General features: G+C 36.0%; 4 protein-coding genes across 5 annotated transcripts; 1 reads left to right on the top strand and 3 right to left on the bottom strand.

Moving 5' to 3' along the window:
• Positions 1-974: 974 nt before the first annotated feature.
• Positions 975-4,361, bottom strand: LOC130968614 (DEK domain-containing chromatin-associated protein 1-like). The gene is made up of 11 exons (XM_057893975.1): positions 3,981-4,361; positions 3,859-3,892; positions 3,543-3,622; positions 3,385-3,444; positions 3,074-3,184; positions 2,878-2,958; positions 2,571-2,642; positions 1,868-2,276; positions 1,520-1,617; positions 1,386-1,416; positions 975-1,298 (listed from the first exon to the last, which is right to left on the bottom strand). Exons 1-11 carry the CDS (start codon positions 4,359-4,361, stop codon positions 1,171-1,173), a joined length of 1,485 nt encoding a protein of 494 aa, XP_057749958.1. The 3' UTR covers positions 975-1,170.
• Positions 4,362-4,394: 33 nt separating this feature from the next.
• LOC130968613 (recQ-mediated genome instability protein 1-like) lies at positions 4,395-8,786 on the top strand. Of its 2 annotated transcripts, none has more exons than XR_009081708.1 (8): positions 4,395-5,126; positions 5,474-5,644; positions 6,053-6,198; positions 6,399-6,532; positions 6,650-7,332; positions 7,564-7,639; positions 7,762-7,890; positions 8,004-8,786. XR_009081708.1 is itself a non-coding variant. In XM_057893974.1 (8 exons), the coding sequence occupies exons 1-8, from the start codon at positions 4,671-4,673 to the stop codon at positions 8,172-8,174; spliced, it is 2,001 nt and encodes a 666-aa protein (XP_057749957.1). In that variant the 5' UTR covers positions 4,395-4,670; the 3' UTR covers positions 8,175-8,786. The 2 variants fall into 2 exon arrangements, 1 of the variants encoding a protein (XP_057749957.1); XM_057893974.1 differs by having other exon boundaries at positions 7,564-7,674.
• A 71-nt stretch (positions 8,787-8,857) lies between these two features.
• Positions 8,858-10,707, bottom strand: LOC130968616 (11-beta-hydroxysteroid dehydrogenase A-like). Its single transcript, XM_057893977.1, is given in 6 exon segments — positions 8,858-9,142; positions 9,239-9,403; positions 9,497-9,628; positions 9,719-9,820; positions 9,864-10,037; positions 10,130-10,707. Coding segments are annotated over 6 exon segments (1,041 nt in total). The 5' UTR covers positions 10,313-10,707.
• Positions 10,708-10,774: 67 nt separating this feature from the next.
• On the bottom strand, positions 10,775-13,306 carry LOC130968615 (11-beta-hydroxysteroid dehydrogenase-like 4A). Its single transcript, XM_057893976.1, has 6 exons — positions 12,883-13,306; positions 12,610-12,802; positions 12,437-12,522; positions 12,204-12,335; positions 11,428-11,553; positions 10,775-11,333 (listed from the first exon to the last, which is right to left on the bottom strand). The coding sequence occupies exons 1-6, from the start codon at positions 13,066-13,068 to the stop codon at positions 11,109-11,111; spliced, it is 948 nt and encodes a 315-aa protein (XP_057749959.1). The 5' UTR covers positions 13,069-13,306; the 3' UTR covers positions 10,775-11,108.
• Between the last annotated feature and the right edge of the window lie 4,269 nt (positions 13,307-17,575).

The raw sequence follows: 17,575 nt of genomic DNA, 5'->3' as shown, positions 1-17,575 counted from the left end.
ACAACGGGAGATGAGTAAGGTTCTATCGAGATCCGCAGCTACGAATTCTCTTGGCGACGATGGAGAGTTTCCGTTGCATTATGTTAATGGTATTACGGTGTTGGCGTTGTCATTTTCTGTGATAGTGACACCATACAACTAGGGCTGGCAATGAGTAGAGTAGGATAGGGTTTGGACTCTACTCTTAACCCTATCCGCGAGTTGAAAATTTCATTAAAACTCTATCCTATCCTATCTACAGGTTGAGAATCTTTCAATCTTAACCTTACTCACACCCTATAATTCTAAATCCTACCCTACCCACAAAAATTAATTTTTTTAAAATAAATATAAAATTTAATCATTTTAAATTTCATGTATATTAATAAAATAAAAAATAAAAAATTAATACTCTAAATTATTAAACTAATTAATTTAATAGTTACCCACTTATTGCTAACTAATTTTGGTTTTCTAATTGAGTGAATGAGGGGAAGCAAATGAATAGAAGAGAATCAAAAGATTATGATTTGAATTTTTTTTAGAATAAAAAGTATTAATAGAATTTTAAGTATAGGTATTTATTAGTATTAAATTAGATATATTAGGAATTAAAATTTTAAAATTTATTGATTAAATTCGTAATATCTCAAACATACTTATTAATTGGTAATTCTATTGACTGTAAATTTTTATTGGTATAAAGTAGATATATTAGGATTATAAATTTTGACATTATGTACATTTTATTTTTTTTAATAACAAATTTTGATGTTTGAATTTGTTTATAAATTTTAATAATAAATTATAATTAAATTATTATATAAAATTATAAATTTTATTAATGTATAAATGATTAGATTTAAATAATTAAAATTACATACTAATTTTTAACAATTTTAATTTAAATTTTACCGATTTTCAAAACCTTGCCAAAATATACCAAACACCAAAATACTACATGTTTTAAAATAATTTAACAATATAGTATATATAATATTCAGGTTACATAATAAACACAAGGAAAGGGAATAAATCTAGCCTAACTAAAAAAGACACAATTCAACCTAACTAATGAAAACGGATCACAAAATACAATCTACTAAAGCCTAAGATCAGCAAAGCCAGCAGTAAAATAAACCACATGCATGTGTTTTCTGCACAAAATTAAGATTATTTTCTGAGGTATAATCATGCATTATCTTCATCTTCATCATCTCCATTTTCATTTTCCTCGTCAGACATGTTATTGATTACATCTGTAATTATATCTTTTACCTCAGCTTTTCTATGCATTAAATCCAATCCAAAATGAATACCTGTCAACATTTCGCAACAAATTAACTTTCAAGAAATAACTTCCGTTAATTTCCGGAAGAGAATCAGCAAGTGTAAAATGGTCATACCAAGTTTCTTGAGGATATCAGATAAAGTTGCCTGTATCAATGTTGGTAGAATTATTTTAAAATAATAACAAAAATAAAAAATAAAAGCATATGAAATTTAAAAAAACCAATGAAAACAAAATAACATTACTGACAGTGTTGAAATCAACTTCCTTCAACATATCAACAACCACTGCATGCATATCCTCCTTAGTAGGTTCTGCATTTGCTTTCTTACTGATGTTGTCTTGTCCTGCCATTATTGGCTTGGAATTGGTAAGTACAAATAACAGTTGAAAACATGCATATTTAATAGCAAATTCAATCCTCTAGAATTAAAAAATTCTCATGACTCAAATAACTTATCCAACTATAGGGAGTATATAAGCAGCAGGTAAATTTCAAAGAGAGTGACAACTTATAAAGAACAAAATTGATTTAACTTTTGAGCAACCAACAGACTATGACCACTGCCAATAATGGATGTGCAAGGAAGATAGTACCTTGATCCTTAGACACTGACTTTGAAGATTTGCCAGTTTCTTTTTTGTTTGCAATCTTTTGCTTACTCTCCCTGCTTTCACCATCAGTTTTCTGTCTCTTGGACGCAGATGTTGATTTTTTTGGCATTTTGTCATTGCTCTTGGCAGCCTTTTCAGGAGAGGATTTCTTGACTGGTGTAGAGTGATCCTCCTTCACAGTTTTCTCTGAAGTGCTTTTATTTTCCTCTTCATCAGATTGACTTTCCTGAACCTCACAGTCACTTTCACTTTTTGGGGCTGAAACATGTTCACCATCTTCCTCATCTTCCTGAGAACTGATTGTTGCATCTGAAGGTTCGGCTGTATCATCTTCCTCACTGTCAGAAGACTGCTTTCGCTTTTTCCCATTTTCTGAACTTTGCTTTTGCTTCTAAAAGAGAAACATTTTTCTATTTAAAAGAGAGGCATGTTCTAGCATAGCAGGATGAGAAAGAACAGTAGAAAACTAAAATTATCAAATCAAAACTTACAGAAAGACAAAGTTCAATACAGCATAAAAATAACAAAATTTCAAAGGACAATAACTCAAACAATTACCATAAATCACATCAAATGCAACATGAAGAGTTAGACATTTATTGCTAGGTTTTAATGAAAGAGAACACCAATCAAAGAGCTAGTGCATAACAGATGTGAAGCAAGGTAGCATAGCATAAGAACACACCTTCGAAGGGTTTTCAACAGCACCGCCAGAAGATTTTCTTGGAGTTTTCTTTTTGGCACGCTTTTTACCTTTCTGTAATGAAGGAGGTATTAAAAAAAAACAAGAAAAGGAAAACAAACTAGAACAAATTAATCATATAATGGATCAGGATAAAGTGACACCAATAAAAGGCACACATGATTAATAAGAAGGAAACTTTAATGATATGAGAGTTAAGAAAGTACTAATAAGATTAATTTTATACCACAACTTCCACCAGTCACAACTGATAATAAATCCATGCAAAATAATGCTAGAAAGTTAAAACCTTTTCTTTATCAGCAAGCAAGACATCAGTTGTAGCATGAGGGGATTCCAAAAACTCCAACAGCTTTGCAGACAGTTCCTCCTGGAATAGAGTTCCATGATCCCATCAAATATTTTTTTTTCATCTTCTTTTGTTATAAATAAAAGACAGCCCTCAAAATTGGTAAATTATATAAAACTATTTGATTAACTTTTACCTTCTTCAAAGAGGACTTATTTATTTGAAGATTGAGCACATCACAGAAGTCAATCAACTTTTCTTTCACACATTTGTCAAGCCTCTCTTTTACCTTGGCCCTCTGTTTTTCCTGCCAGTAAATAAAACCATTGTAGGTTTAATACATATAACTGATATAAGTTTGTTATTACACACAGCCTCCATTTCTAAAATGTTGAGGAAAAACATGTATAACAACAACATGCACAGAAGATTAAATAAGATCATCTGCATAATTAGGGATATAAAAGAGGCAATATGCCAATAGCTCAGTATATAGTGCAATTGTACCTCATTTTCTGCCCACACATAGCCAGAAAACATGCCAATGTTTCTCTTTAAAGTTTGTGCCTACATCAGAAAGCATGTCAATCACAAAGCAAAGAAAATCACGAATGGGATTTATAAGAATTGCCAACATGAGTGGAAAAAAAGAGTTGATGGGTCACCTTTGCTTTCTTCGCAAACAGTATACTATGAAGGCTACGCAAGTTATCATCGACTTTTCTTTTTGATAGCTTGAAAGCCACTGAAAATTATTAGGATCTTGATTGATAACACTTCTTTAGGAAATCATGTTACTAAAAACAAGCAATCAACTTAGAAATCTACAAACAAAATCTTTGGTTCAAGGTCATCATGCTTTTACCACTTCAAGATTCAATCCGCATTCCCTTCAATTCATGGTTAAAAAATATAACTAAAAAATCCACACGAATTTTGATATGATGCTGAAATAACAAGCAGAGAATAAAATAGAGGTACCGTTTGGGATGTCCTTAAGCTGAGTACCGTTGCCCTAAAATCCAAATAGCATAATTAATCAAACAATCTCAGTAATCCAAAAATTCCAGAGTTGTTCGAGAATCATAAAACTACGAAACTACCTGGTCGATTGAGATAGTTTTAGTAGCAGCATAACCAGGGAACTTGTGTGGAGAGGACACAGTGTATCTTTCTACTGATTTCCTTTCTCTGGTAGGTCTACCCCCACTTGCACTCTTTACTGGTGTAACAACATCATTTTCTTTCTTCTCACCCTCTTCATCTTCATCTTCATCTTCATCTTCATCTGCATCTTCTTCACGATCCACATTCTCTTCTAATTGGCCACAGTTTTTCTGCTCGGGAAAGTCGTCAGAAATTTCCTTGTCGTGTTGCTGTTCTTCATCTTGAATTTCGTGTTGGTCAGCTTCTGCTTTGGTCGGAGCATCTCCATTGGGAGCCAGTGGTTGAGGTTTGGGAGCATCTAGGGTTTCAGTAGCCATGTTTGAGAACAGATAGAAGGAGAAATAAGAGAGAATGTAAATTGTAAATTGTAAATTGTAAAGTGCCAAGAGCCCAAGAGTGTATAAAACCTAAATTGAAGCGACTGGGATTTGGAAATTAAATTTTGGAGGGCGATGAAAAAACAAGAGGGCGCGATCTTTCAAATATTTTGAGTTTTTTTACGCGGTTTTCTCAGATTCCCGCCTACGCAAAATTTCTTCTCCCTCCAATAACACTTGTTTGACTTCGAATTTAACAATGGACTGAATGGAGGAACACATTTACCGATTTGCCACTGCAGTTAAAAAATGACAATACGTCGCCTTGTTCTCGACGACGACGACGAAGTTGAACAACTTCAAACTCCGCAACCCTCCGTCACATCCACGCCCCAACCTTCAAACTCCTCTAACTTTCCATCTGTGCCTCTTCTAATCTCCGACGACGACGATGATGCCGCCTTCGTCGACGTCCCCGATTACCTCTCGCCGCCGCCTCCTCCGCAACCTAGGGCTTCAAGCTGCCCCGTGGGCGACTCTCTTCGTCGGCTGGGACTGGGGCTGAAGAGAGAGTGGGTGGATGCATGCCTTGGCGAACTTGAGGGCTCCGTGAGGGGATTTGCGGGGTTCGATGTTACTGCGAAGGCCAAGCTCTGTTTCGAGCAATTTCTCTTTTCGGATATGAACTCGTGTGGGAGCGGCGTGCTGCCTCCCAATGTGCATTCCATGCATCTCGTTAATCTCTCCGGCCCTTTTGTGTTGCAGGTGCCTCTTCAGTTATTTGTTTCATTGCTTTAATCGTCTATGTGTTTGTGTTATTGTTTGAATTTAGTTTGATAAAGTGGATTACAATATTATAGTTTTGACGAACTATACTTTGCTGTAGTTGTAGCTTGATGTTTGCCTAAATGCTTAAATGACCGAGTTACTCAGGTTTTGCTACTCTAACGGGAATTTCATTATTCTACTTGGTTTAACAAGTATTGAGTCTTGCATCTTCGATATATATTATCATGTCCAATTCTTGAATTGATAAACCATGTGTCAAGTGTTTTTGCTCTGATGGAGAACTCATGTGCCTATCTATTTTTACCATCGCATTGCATTGGCAGGTTGATGAAATCCTTAATATGAGTTGTCCTCTTCGAGGGAGATATCAACAAGCCCCACCCGGATTAAAGAGGTGCCTGAAGTTATCAATGACGGATGGCATTCAGAGAGTCTTTGCGATGGAATATAGGCCCATTCTATCTCTTGATGTTTGTGCATCTTCTGGTTTAAAGGTTTTTCTTTCTGATACCACTCTTTTCCTGAACTGATACAAATTACTATTGACTTGCTAAGATTATGGTGGATGTATTTCTAAATAGTATTTATGTTGCAAAAGACATATGTTAATCTTAATCTTTGAATTGTGCCAAACCAAAATAATAATGCTCATAGTCATATTGCCTATGTGCTTCTATTTTGGCCTGGAGACATAAGTTATTTCCTACATTGATTATTAACCTCGTATGCTCATAGTCTTAGACTTTTGTTTAATTTAATGCTTCTCGTATGTGCTATTGACTTGATCAAATAAGCATTGATCCTTTCTTCTTTTCAAGTGATTTTGTTATGGCACACGTAAATTCTTTGCTTCTTTAGTTGCTTGTTAAGATGAATTTGAGGGATCTATTTAATACTTGTAGGTTGCTATCTCTAATGTACATGTGCGACGTGGGCTTTTGATGCTTGTCCCTGAGACAATTGAAATTTTGGGGGGACTAGTTGAGCAGCTGGATGCAGCTCGAAAGCGGCTAGTTGATGAATTGAACAAGCCACCCAGGGGGAAAAGGTACAAACTATTGCAGCTGGATTATTTGGACTACTATGTGAAATGGAATGTTGTATCTCTTGGCATGGAAGTATAGGATACATTGGAAAATGGTGCAAACTTTCCTAATTCCTGCAGTCTTCTACTATTGCTACTGTTGTAATTATTCATTTTATATTTTGGGAAACCTTGATAAATTAGTCTTTCTTATCCTCGTGCAGAACTAAACATGGAGTCCTTCCTCCTTTAGCAACTAGAGCAACTCTTGCAGCATGGCCAGCGAGTACAGTTGATGATACTGGGCGCAGCAGCTCTGTGTTTCAAAGTACTGATTCTGTCCAGATTAACAACGAAGGTACTACATCCTCATTTTATAACTGAAAGTACATCTGCTTTTTTGTGCCTGGGCGAGCATACCTCTACAATGAAGCCTGTTTTTATCCTAGTTTTCTTGATCTTATTTATTTTACAGGTGCTGGCCTGACCATGTCTGGCACTGGAAACTGTGTAACTACAGAAGATACCAATCTCATGGGTGTACGAAATGCTGCTTCCAATTCAATACCCAGCACGGTTGCAAACGCTGACACCATGAATGTGGATATGCATGCTGATACCAACCCTGCAAGCTTTGCGAATTCCACAGCCACTCAATTCTCTTCAGCAGTTGCAAGGGCTCAGGAGATGCATATAGATACTGCAGCTATAGCAGGAGAAAATTCGGTCGGCAACCAATCTTCTCATTTGTCTACAAATGATGCAACGGCACATAAAGATACTGTTCATATAACAAGAACAAGTTATGTGCCCCCGAAGAGCTCTCCTATTGTGCAAAATGTCGAGACAGATAAGGATAGAGTTATTGAAGATACAGAAAATGATCATCCTAGAGGATCTTCCTCCACTGTTCCTAACAATCATGATGTCCATATGGTTGATGACGATTACCACGCCATTGAAGTTACAGATAATGATCTTTGGAGAGGATCTTCCTCCACTTCTGTAAACAATAACAATGTCCATATGGTTGATGACAGTGACCACCCACGTATGCTGTCTGCAGACCAAGAAGTTCCTTTCACATACTTAGCTAGTTTGTCAGCCAAGTGGGTTACAATGAAGGAGAAAGTTCCTTCAGTTCATGGTAAAATTAAGGTAAAAGTTAATCTATCCACTATTTTTCTTTGAACAATGATTTCTATCCTTGTTTATGCATATGCTGGTGTCAGTTTCTGTTTTGTTGACCCATTAACAATCCTGCAAATGGATTTATCCATAATACTACTACTTATGTTTACTTATGACTTTTTTGCAATCTTTATGGTTTTTCTTTCTCAATATAACAACTCCCCCCCCCCCCCCCCCTTCTTTTTTCTTCTTTTGCAGTGCTTTTTAACTGGTGTAAAGCGATTCCAATATAAGGGAAGGAGAACATACGAGCTGCAGGCATATGTAGATGATGGTAGTCTCATTGCCGAAGTTCTTATTGATCATCATGTGAGTTTTCTCTAGAAAATAAGTTTTTATTATGAGGGTTACTGTACTCATTTATTTTTTCTTTTTTCTTTTGAGATAAACAAATAGGTTGTACAAAATGGAATTGGCTATTCTCCGGAGGAAGTCACTGCAGCACTTTCTTCTTCTGACAACAAAATAGTGCAGAACATAAAGAACGTAATGCATAAGTTCCAAGCATTTTTAATAAACTTCGAGGTGATACAAATGTCTCTTAGCGTTGAAAATCTGATAGACCCGCAAGTTATGCTGAAATTAAAATATGCTTCCTTATTCTGTTAATGCGAATCTTGTTGCTTTTGTGTCTGTAGGGTATAATGCAGGTGGAACTAAATAGAAAATCATCGCTTCCAGTTGCTGTAGAGATGAGTCAAGGCTGCCCTCAGTCTGATGCGTGGTTACTTCTGAGACGGCTCAAGTCCCTTTACCCCCCACAAACCCAAACACATTGTCCTTCGAATCCAATTGAATTGTCACCATAGTTATCTGAATGGGTAGAATGTTATAAGTTGGGCTCTGACTATTGTCATGTTACCTATGGCAAACTGCTTGCATAATTGAGATGGACTTGGATTTGTTGGACAATTGAATCATTTTTTCATAAATTTATGGCTATGCTCCTTCGCTTGTGTATTCTACCGAGCTCGAAATTATGATTGGAGTTATGAATTATAAGCAAGCATTTGGTGATGTAAAGTAAGACTTATAGCACATGGATGTATGGATGTAATTAAGGCAATAGGCATGACATATGTATACAGAATGGTCGTTCTTTTCAGAACTAGTAAGAGCCTTCTCTTTTCTCTGCATTAGATTTTGGGTTCTAACTTCTAAAAAATTGCGAGCAGATATTCTGGAGGAAGATTTCAAGTTTAGAAGATTTGGAACATATATAAAGACAAATTCGTACTTAAAAGTCGCCAGGAACGGAACAAGAGCAAGAAAAAGAATAATAAAAAATCAGAGCAATGCCTTGGCTTCAATCCTGAGCCGTTTCACTCTATTATCTGTTTTAGAAAGTTTACTTGTACAAAGAGACTTGAGAGTTTGTTAAACACATTGTAAACGCCCTGTAATCTAGAAGGACAAACTATTGAGGCAATCAAAAGTACATGAACGGCACATTTTTATTGCCATTTAAGTGCCTGTATTATGAATCTACATTCTAGTTGGGTTGGAGCGTGGGATTTCTGACTGATTCAGGATACAGATATTTCTTCAGGCATGATAAATGAAGGAGCTTCTTGCTAATTGTGTCCCTCTCAGAAGTGCCTGAAATTAGGGTCCAGCGGCTTAAATATTCGAGTAGTTGAGGGCAAAATATCTGTAAATACAAAGTTGTCCTAATCCAAGCTGGTTCTGTCAGGTACGGGTCTCCACGGCAGGCGCTATTCACTATTGACTTGGCAGCTTCCGTCACCGATCTTATGGGCATCAAACTAACCAGAACCTGCGCCAATCAAAATTAAGCATCCATAATTTGCTATATATGCTGAGGGCACCAAATAGATGCCATGACAATTCAGTATTCTTATTTTAAGCTTACATCTCTCATTTCTTGGTCAAGAACCATTTGGCCATCTTTTGATAGGAACTTGCCCTGTGTCATTTCTGACTCGACCAACCCTGGTGTGACTATGGTTATTCCTATGTCCTTTCCTAGTTCAGTCCTCAAACTCTCATATAAGCTTATTACTGCTGCTTTGCTTGCCTGAACATGGAAAACACGTTATAATGTAATTGTAATTGACAGAAAGAGCCACAGATGATGACATGAAGGGAATGAAGCTTGAGTATTAATTACATTGTAGAATATCATTCTAGGAGTAGGCAACCATCCAGCCGAGGAAGCTATTGCTATGATCTTTCCTCTGCTTTTTCTGAGGTGTGGGATCGAAAAATAAGTGGCGTACGCCGAACCCCACAGGTTAATGTCCTGTTAAGCAAACAGGGAAACAAGTTCTTCATATATAATTAACTAACCATTAGAAGGCAGAGTAAAACATTGAAGATTTTCAGTAGTTACCATTGCGGGTGCAAAATTACTGATATCAGTGGCGTGTTCAAACAAGCAAACAGGAACAACCCCAGCATTGTTCACCAGATGATCCACTGCAAAAACAAACGGCTGATTAATCCCTAAACTTGAAAATCATAATTCCTAATCATACATTAAGTTTTAATACTCACATCGTCTCTTTGAGTATGGAAACATCTGCAGGAATGGTAATGACATGAGGAGAACCAAGCGCCATGGCTCTTTGTGCAACCTCCTTCAGTCGATTCTCTCTTCTAGCAACAAGAGCCAGACGCGCTCCTCTTCTTCCATATTCATATGCTATATGCTTTGCAAACACAAACCAAACGCATAACATATAATATAACAAACATTTTTTCCTTTAAGAATATATGAGAGAATAATTGCTAATTAAGGTACCTCGCCTATGCCTGAGGAAGCTCCAGTTATAAGGATAACTTTCCCTGCAACGTTCTCTTTAAGCAGTGATCTCAGAACGTAGTAGATAATCTTGAATAAGAGGTAAGGCGGTAAAACGAAAAGGAGCAAAGCTATGCACGTAGGTGGAACTAGGATGTTCAAGATCCATTCATCCACAACCATTATTATTGCTGCCTGAAGGAAAACGGTGAGAGATGGGGAGAAACACCAAGGAAGTAGACACGTATATATTATATATATTCCAAGGTGCCAATGTAACGCTGGCGTTTTGCATGCCCAACATGCAACACCTATCACTTTCCAGAACTAAACACGTGGTAGCTTAGCCTTAAGCTTACAGAAAACTTTTCATTCAAAATAAGTCAACAATAGCAAGAGTAGCATCTAATCTAATAATTCTTAGGTGTTGATAGAATACTGTCTTCTTGTGTCTGGATAAATTAAATACATTGCATGTATCACTCCCCGATGGTGTATTTTAAGTTTCAAAAATATTTAAATATTATTAATAATATTTTTTCCCTTTTATTTTACGTGGAAAAATTATAATTCAGTATTCCCCCCTAGTCTTATTATTGCCTACGTTATATTAACGAAGTGCGTTCACCCGTTCAAATCAAGCCATACAAGAAGAAAGTGGAACAAATTACATAAGGTTTTTTGTCTGATACAAATTATACTAAGGAAATGGAAGTGGGGAATCCAATTAGGGAAAATAATTGTACAAACACTGCAGACTTCACTCTTGCCACTTCTCACATAGTCACATACTCACATACAAAGCAAGAAACTAATCATGGAACTCATGAATCGGCAAAATTAGCCTGTAACCATGCTAGCTTTACTTGACTTGAAGTGTGTCAAAAATCATACAAAGCTTCGTAATGATTGTATTCAACTTATTTTAAATTAAACAACTTAGACCTGTAAAAAAAAAATGGAAGTGGCACACAATACTTTACTCTAGCTTCAGCTCTGTTGCAGAATCATTTCTTTTTCGGGAAAGCCCAATTAAGAAGCGTACGGCCGAGTCTACTATTTGAGGATAAAGCAGTTTGAAAGGAAACAAAACCTTGACCCAAGATGGCTCTGTCAAGTACATATCTCCCCTGCATGCGCTTTTCACTATGCTTTTTGCTAATTCGGATGCTGATAACATTGGAAATATGCCCATAATACTCCTCTGTATTAATTGCAAAAATATCACAGTTAACTACCAATTATATTCATTATTGTGAACTACTTTGTTGAGAATTCAATTCAGTTTCACCACCAACCTCTTTTACTACAGTTAATCCTAGACCCGTGTTGATCAAACCAGGTGTGACTATTGTTATGCTAATAGCACGACCAAGTTCCATCCTGAGAGTCTCAAAGTAGTTTATAACCGCTGCCTTGCTTGCCTGCTTAGTAGTGATCATTACTTCCACAAGATTAAACAGTATAAACATATTTTATAGGGGAATGCACTATTTTGGTTGCAACATTTAAGTCGAATTTTAATTTGATTTTTAATATTTTAAACGTCTTATTTTTTAAAAAAATTTAAACGGATTTAATATTATCTTATCGTTAAATTTGATACGAATAATTAATAGAATGATTGACGTGAATGTTAATAATTTTATTCTTAAGTTATATTTTCTGTGTGTTAAGAAAACATAACTAAAATCTTCTTATAATACTTTTTGTTGATCTCTTGTAAAAGAAAATTCCAAATCCTATTAAACAATCATTAACGCTCTAAAACCGAAAAAAAAACTTTTATGTTGATAATTATTGGTGAATCAATTTTACTTGAATATCAAAATTAAATTTATTAACTCTTTAATATACTAATTATTAGTATCAAATTTAATTGTAGGACAACATTAAACACTTTTAAAATTTTTTGGGACTGAAATAAAAATTTTAAACCCTTTTAAAACTGAAATAAAACATTTAAAATATTAGATACTAGAATAAGATTAGATGTTAATGGACCAAAATAATAATTTATCTTATTTTATAAGGTGAAATTTTTATAATATTGCAATGGTTAACGGAAGGTTACACTATAGATACTGCTTCTTGGGAGAGGGAACCATCCAAAAACCGATGCAATCACAATGATCCTGCCTCTGCTTGTTTTCAGATGTGGGATTGCACATAAAGTGCCATAAACTGATCCCCAGAAATTTACGTCCTATGTAAAATGTGAATTCACATTGTTGAGTAAGTATTCCATGAATATCTAATCATATAAATAGATAGAATAGTCTAGAATTTCATGATGAATGGCCTTACCATCACTGGAGTAAATTCAGAAGCATTACTCCAATCTTTGAATCCTGAAGGCTTGCCAATTCCAGCATTATTCACCAAACAATCCACTGCGGACAACATACACAAATTGATACAATTCTATCGTTAAATGAAAATTGAATGATAGCTAGCATAGGTCGCATATATATTCATACATCGTCCAAAATGATTAACTGTTTGATCCACAAAACGACGACAGTCTTGGAGCTTTGAGACATCTGCAGCGATGATGATAACATCAGGAGAACCCAGAGATCTGGCCTTTTCAGCCACAACTACAAGATTGTCCTCCCTAATGTCAACCAGTGATAAAACTGCTCCTCTCCTTCCATATTCATATGCTAGTTGCTTTCCGAAATAAATTAAACAAAGGTTTATTAACTGTAGCTACGTATAACAATTATATAGAGAGAGAGAGTGGAGCAAACCTCCCCAATCCCTGAGGCTGCCCCGGTGATTAGTACAACCTTGTTTTCCAATTTTTCATCGGTTTGAAACAAATTCCTTACATAAATAAAAACCTTGAAGATAAGGAAAGGTATCATGAACGAGGATAGAAGCACCAATGATAGTGGGGGCAATGCAATGTTCAGTAGCCTCTGAGTTGCAGCCATGATTGCTTTGATTAGATATAAGTATCCAAGAAATCAACTAGCGCTTATACTATGATTACTATCAGTGTAGTATAGTCTGTTACTAGATTTTATATTCTCAATCTACTACTCGTACTTAAGATGGTAATGGGACAAGCTAGGACGAGTGGAACTGTTATTTCCGCACTTGCGCTCCCCGAAATTAATTATTCATTTATTTGGGGAGGGGCTATGGAAAGGGGAAGGATATCTTGGAATTTATTGAAAGGGGGGCCGAATAAGAAAGGATTTGGGCTTGATTTGGTGGGCAATGGTTGGCATTGAAGAGGGGTGGGGGGTAGCTAGGCTGCGCCTAACTTGGAAAAAGGCACGCCTAACTTGATGTGATGCGTGAAGCGCTGTGTCTAACTCAAGCATGGCTGCGCCTTACTTAAACCCTCCCGGTAGAAGTATTCACTGCGTCTAACTTGATTTAGGGCGAGTTTACCTAATTCCAACAAACTTCACTTTAATTTCTTTTAAAATGCACAAAACTCAGATTTTTAAATCATTATCATCGTATCTAAGAGTATATAAGAGTACATAAAAATATATAAACAACAAGCATAATTTTTTTTAAATGGGGATCTTGATAAAAAAATTTTAGATATATGTGACTAGACCCTAATTTCTTAGACCTTCCTAGTCTCCTCTAAAATTCATTAACTGTCAATTCCTTGGTCAATTAATTCCAATTAGAGGGTAAAAATCAATTTTCAGTTTATATGCCACAAAAACTCTAATTACCCAAAAATAATGGGATCATATGTCACGTATCCCATTAAATCCAAATAATTAAAATTTAGGAGAATATGTTTTCAAGCTGTTGTTCAAGTAAAGAACTTTTCCAAGTTTTACAAGAACTCAAATAGAAAGAGGGTCATACTTCCGTTCCACCCAAATTCATAAGATAAAGAGCGAAAATAATTCTTAAATATAAATCCAAAATATAAATTAAAATAGAAAAAGTAATAAAATCAATCCATACAAATAGACAGAGCTCATAACCTTAGCAGTGGAGGTTTAGTTGCTCATGGAATGTAGAATGTAAATTTGTATAGAATTCCCTAATGGAATCCCTCTAATCTAATGTAATCTCATGTACCTAATAGAAGAGAAGTCTTCCCTTTTTATAACTAATTCTCATTAATTTAAAATCTAATTATCTAAAAATAAAAATAATATCTTTTCCTAAAAGATAAGATTTGAATTTAAATTCGAATTAATTAACAGATTTTCAGTTGATGGGTGGGGACCACTTGCTTTGTCCATTCTGCAGCTTCTAATCTGTGTTTTCTGGGCTGGAAAGTGGATCAAAACAGCCCAAAATTTGTAACCAGCGTTTTCTGAATTATTGCAGATCGCGCATGTGACGCGTCCGCATCATCCACGCGCTCGCGTCATTTGTGCAGATTCCAGTCCACGCGTTCGCGTCAGACACGCGATTGCGTCATTGCGATTTCTCCATTCCGTGCGGTCGCATGAGCCATGCGTCCACGTCGGTCTTCGCTGGTCATCTCTTTGGTTTCTTCTTTTTCTCTGCAGAAACTTCATCAAATCCCTCCGAATGCTACCTAAAATAAATAAAATGGCACAAAACTCAAAATAGCATCCATAGTGGCTAAAATATAATTAATTCTAAATTAAACTCAACAATTTAGATGCAAATTCACTAGGAAAAGATAGACAAGATGCTCACGCATCAGCTGCCGGACTGCCGCCGAACCGGTTCAGAGACCGTCGCTGTTTTGGTTTAGCCGCTCTTTCTTCATTTTGGTAAGCGTTTTCGATTTGAAAGCCCTTTAGTTACCGTTCTATTATCATACGCTGAGGTTTGTAACGTTAATTGCTATAAGATTGAGTTTCGGTTGTTGTATGTTGCGACTAAAGTTGTTGAGATTTTGGAGAAAACAAGTGGAGCCGAGTTGTTGGTTGTCGTCATTTTGGGTTGAGGCGGAAAGGACTCTGTGAGGCGTTTGGGTTATGGAATTTGCGTTTTGAGGTAGGGGCGCTTTCCGAAAACTATATTTTATGTATGGAATTATTACATATGGATACTGATGTGAGACGATTTGTATTTGGTGGTTATAGCAGCCTTATGTATTATTGATTGTCTCAAATGATTATGAATATTTGTTTGACTGGATTGTTGGGTGGCTTTGTGAAATGAAATGCTTTTGAAGTTGATTCTTTTAAAGCTTTGAAATCGAGTTTAATCCGTTGAAAATTGATTTGAGTTGAGTTAATCTTCTTGATAATGTGGAAAATAGAATATACTCTTGAATTCAGCCTGGTTTGCTTTAATTGATTTGGTTTTGATAAATGATTTGTTGCTGAACCGATTCTTTAAAGCTTTGGAAATGAGTTTAATCGGTTGATAATGATTTGATTTTGAAACGGTTTCCTTGAGATATGCAAATGACGTGACTGTTGGATTTAGCTTGATTTTGAATTGATTTTGGATTTGGGACTGTTGAAGAGGATTGTGAAACGGTTTAGTTGGGACACAAACCAGGTGGCAAAGTCTATGTTTTAGGGGAGATGCTGCCGAAATTTCTATAAAATTCGAGTCTTTATTGAAATGTTGTCTGGAAAACTGATGAGTTAAAGGCTTCTACTATTTTATTTGAATTATCAAGAAAGGGATGATTCATGCTTTTGAAATGAATTATTAAAGAGGAAATTGTGATTTAGTCTTGCTTCTTAAGAAAGGCATTGTATCTCTTTCAAGAGAAAGTTATTTAGATGAAACCTATGTTTTAAAGCTATTTTAAATGTTACAAGGGCAATGCCTTTGAATTTGACTTGAAGGTTTCAATTAGAGGAGTCTCAATGACTTTGAAAGGGCCTGAATGTGTATTTACAAGTTTCATTTTGAAATGTTTTGGGAAAGGTTTTAAGTACTCTTTGAATTCTGAATTCTTGCAAGTCTAAAACAATTTTGAACAGTTGAAACGCTTTAGAATTTATCATGGGGGTTGAAGTTGGTTTTGCCTAAGTAAAGGAAATGGATTTGAAAGGAGTAATTGATTACATGACTCGGTTTGGCTTAGATCCTATTTTATTAGTCAAATCAGGAAGCCAAGGTTTTAATGATTTTAAGAGAATTTGATAGAATGAGTTATGTTATTCTCCCCTAAAGACTTGAGACTCTGCCGAGAGACTTTTGTTATAAAATCCCATTGTGGGATGGATGATTTTGAATATTTCAAAAAAAACCCTTAACTTGCCATGGTTATGAAAGTTTTGGAAAGAAGATGCCGAGAGTGGCAATTTTTTTAAAAGGGGAATTTACCTTGAGTAAAAGTGGCTTATGAGACTAAAATGATTTGAGAAATGAGATCTTTAAAGCCAAGGCTGAAAAGAATTTAAAATTTGATTTCAAAGTGAAATGAATTGAGAAAAGTGATTTATGGCTTAAATGCCGATTTTATGAATTTGATGATGTTGAATGGTAGAAGTGCTGTTTTGTTATGAGCTGGAATGACTGTGTATGATATGAATATTGGCTGGTTCTGGATTGAACCGTGAGCCGGATGGCTGAGATGGATGTTGATCGATGGCTGAGAATAAATGCATATATATGTTGAATTATTGATAATTGTGATTTGCACTTCCACTATCAGAGGCACGAGTTCCCTGGGAGAAAGCAGTGGCTAGCCACCACGTGCTCCAGGTGGAGACTCGAAACTCTGCTGACCCTATGTCGTAAGTGTGGCCGGGCACTGTGAAAGTCCCGGATGAGCTCGCCCCCGTGAATATACACTAGTGAGGGTGTTGGATATGGATCATGATTATGATCAAGTTTATGTTGAGTATAACTCGAGTTAGGGATGCACGATAGAGGGACAGTCCAATGGTTAGCTACCAGGACTTGTCGGGTTGGCTATATAACCGACAGATGATATCATCAGCCACTAGGACAGGCATGCATTATATGCATCTATGTGACATTGTTTGGGTGTGCATATTGTATTTGGTTTGCCTTTGTGATTACTTGTGATTAACTGCTAATTGTTCTACTTGTTGTAACTGTTTGTTTGTGCTTGAACCTTCCTACTTGTGTTTGCAACTGAAACTCTATTGGATTGTGATGGATTGGCTGTTGTTGGATTGTTTGGGCCTAGGGCCGTGGTTGAAATGAGATGGACCGATGGTTGGTTTCGGTTTTGTGTTTCTTGTTTGGAAAGTATGAAATGCTATTTTGGTTCAGCATAGATAAACCTTTTTGAAATGCTTTTGATGTTTCTAAGAATTGAACGGTTCCTCTTTTAGAAAAGATTTCCGACTTTACTTTTATTGTAAACCGTTGTTTTTCTGAAAAGAGGCATAAGACGGTTATTAATCACCGGTACGGTTTATCTTCACGTATCTTATTACAGTAATTCCCAAAAACCCTTTCGAAGATGATGTTCTCACTCCCTACATTTTTCCCCTTTCAGAATATGGGCGCAGAAGTCACGAAGAGTTTATTTAGTCGTTGTGGAAA

Source organism: Arachis stenosperma, chromosome 3 (assembly GCF_014773155.1).
Source record: "Arachis stenosperma cultivar V10309 chromosome 3, arast.V10309.gnm1.PFL2, whole genome shotgun sequence".
Classification (NCBI taxonomy): domain Eukaryota; kingdom Viridiplantae; phylum Streptophyta; class Magnoliopsida; order Fabales; family Fabaceae; genus Arachis; species Arachis stenosperma.
Note: the sequence above shows the minus strand (reverse complement) of the source record. Positions and strands in the feature narration are given on the sequence as shown.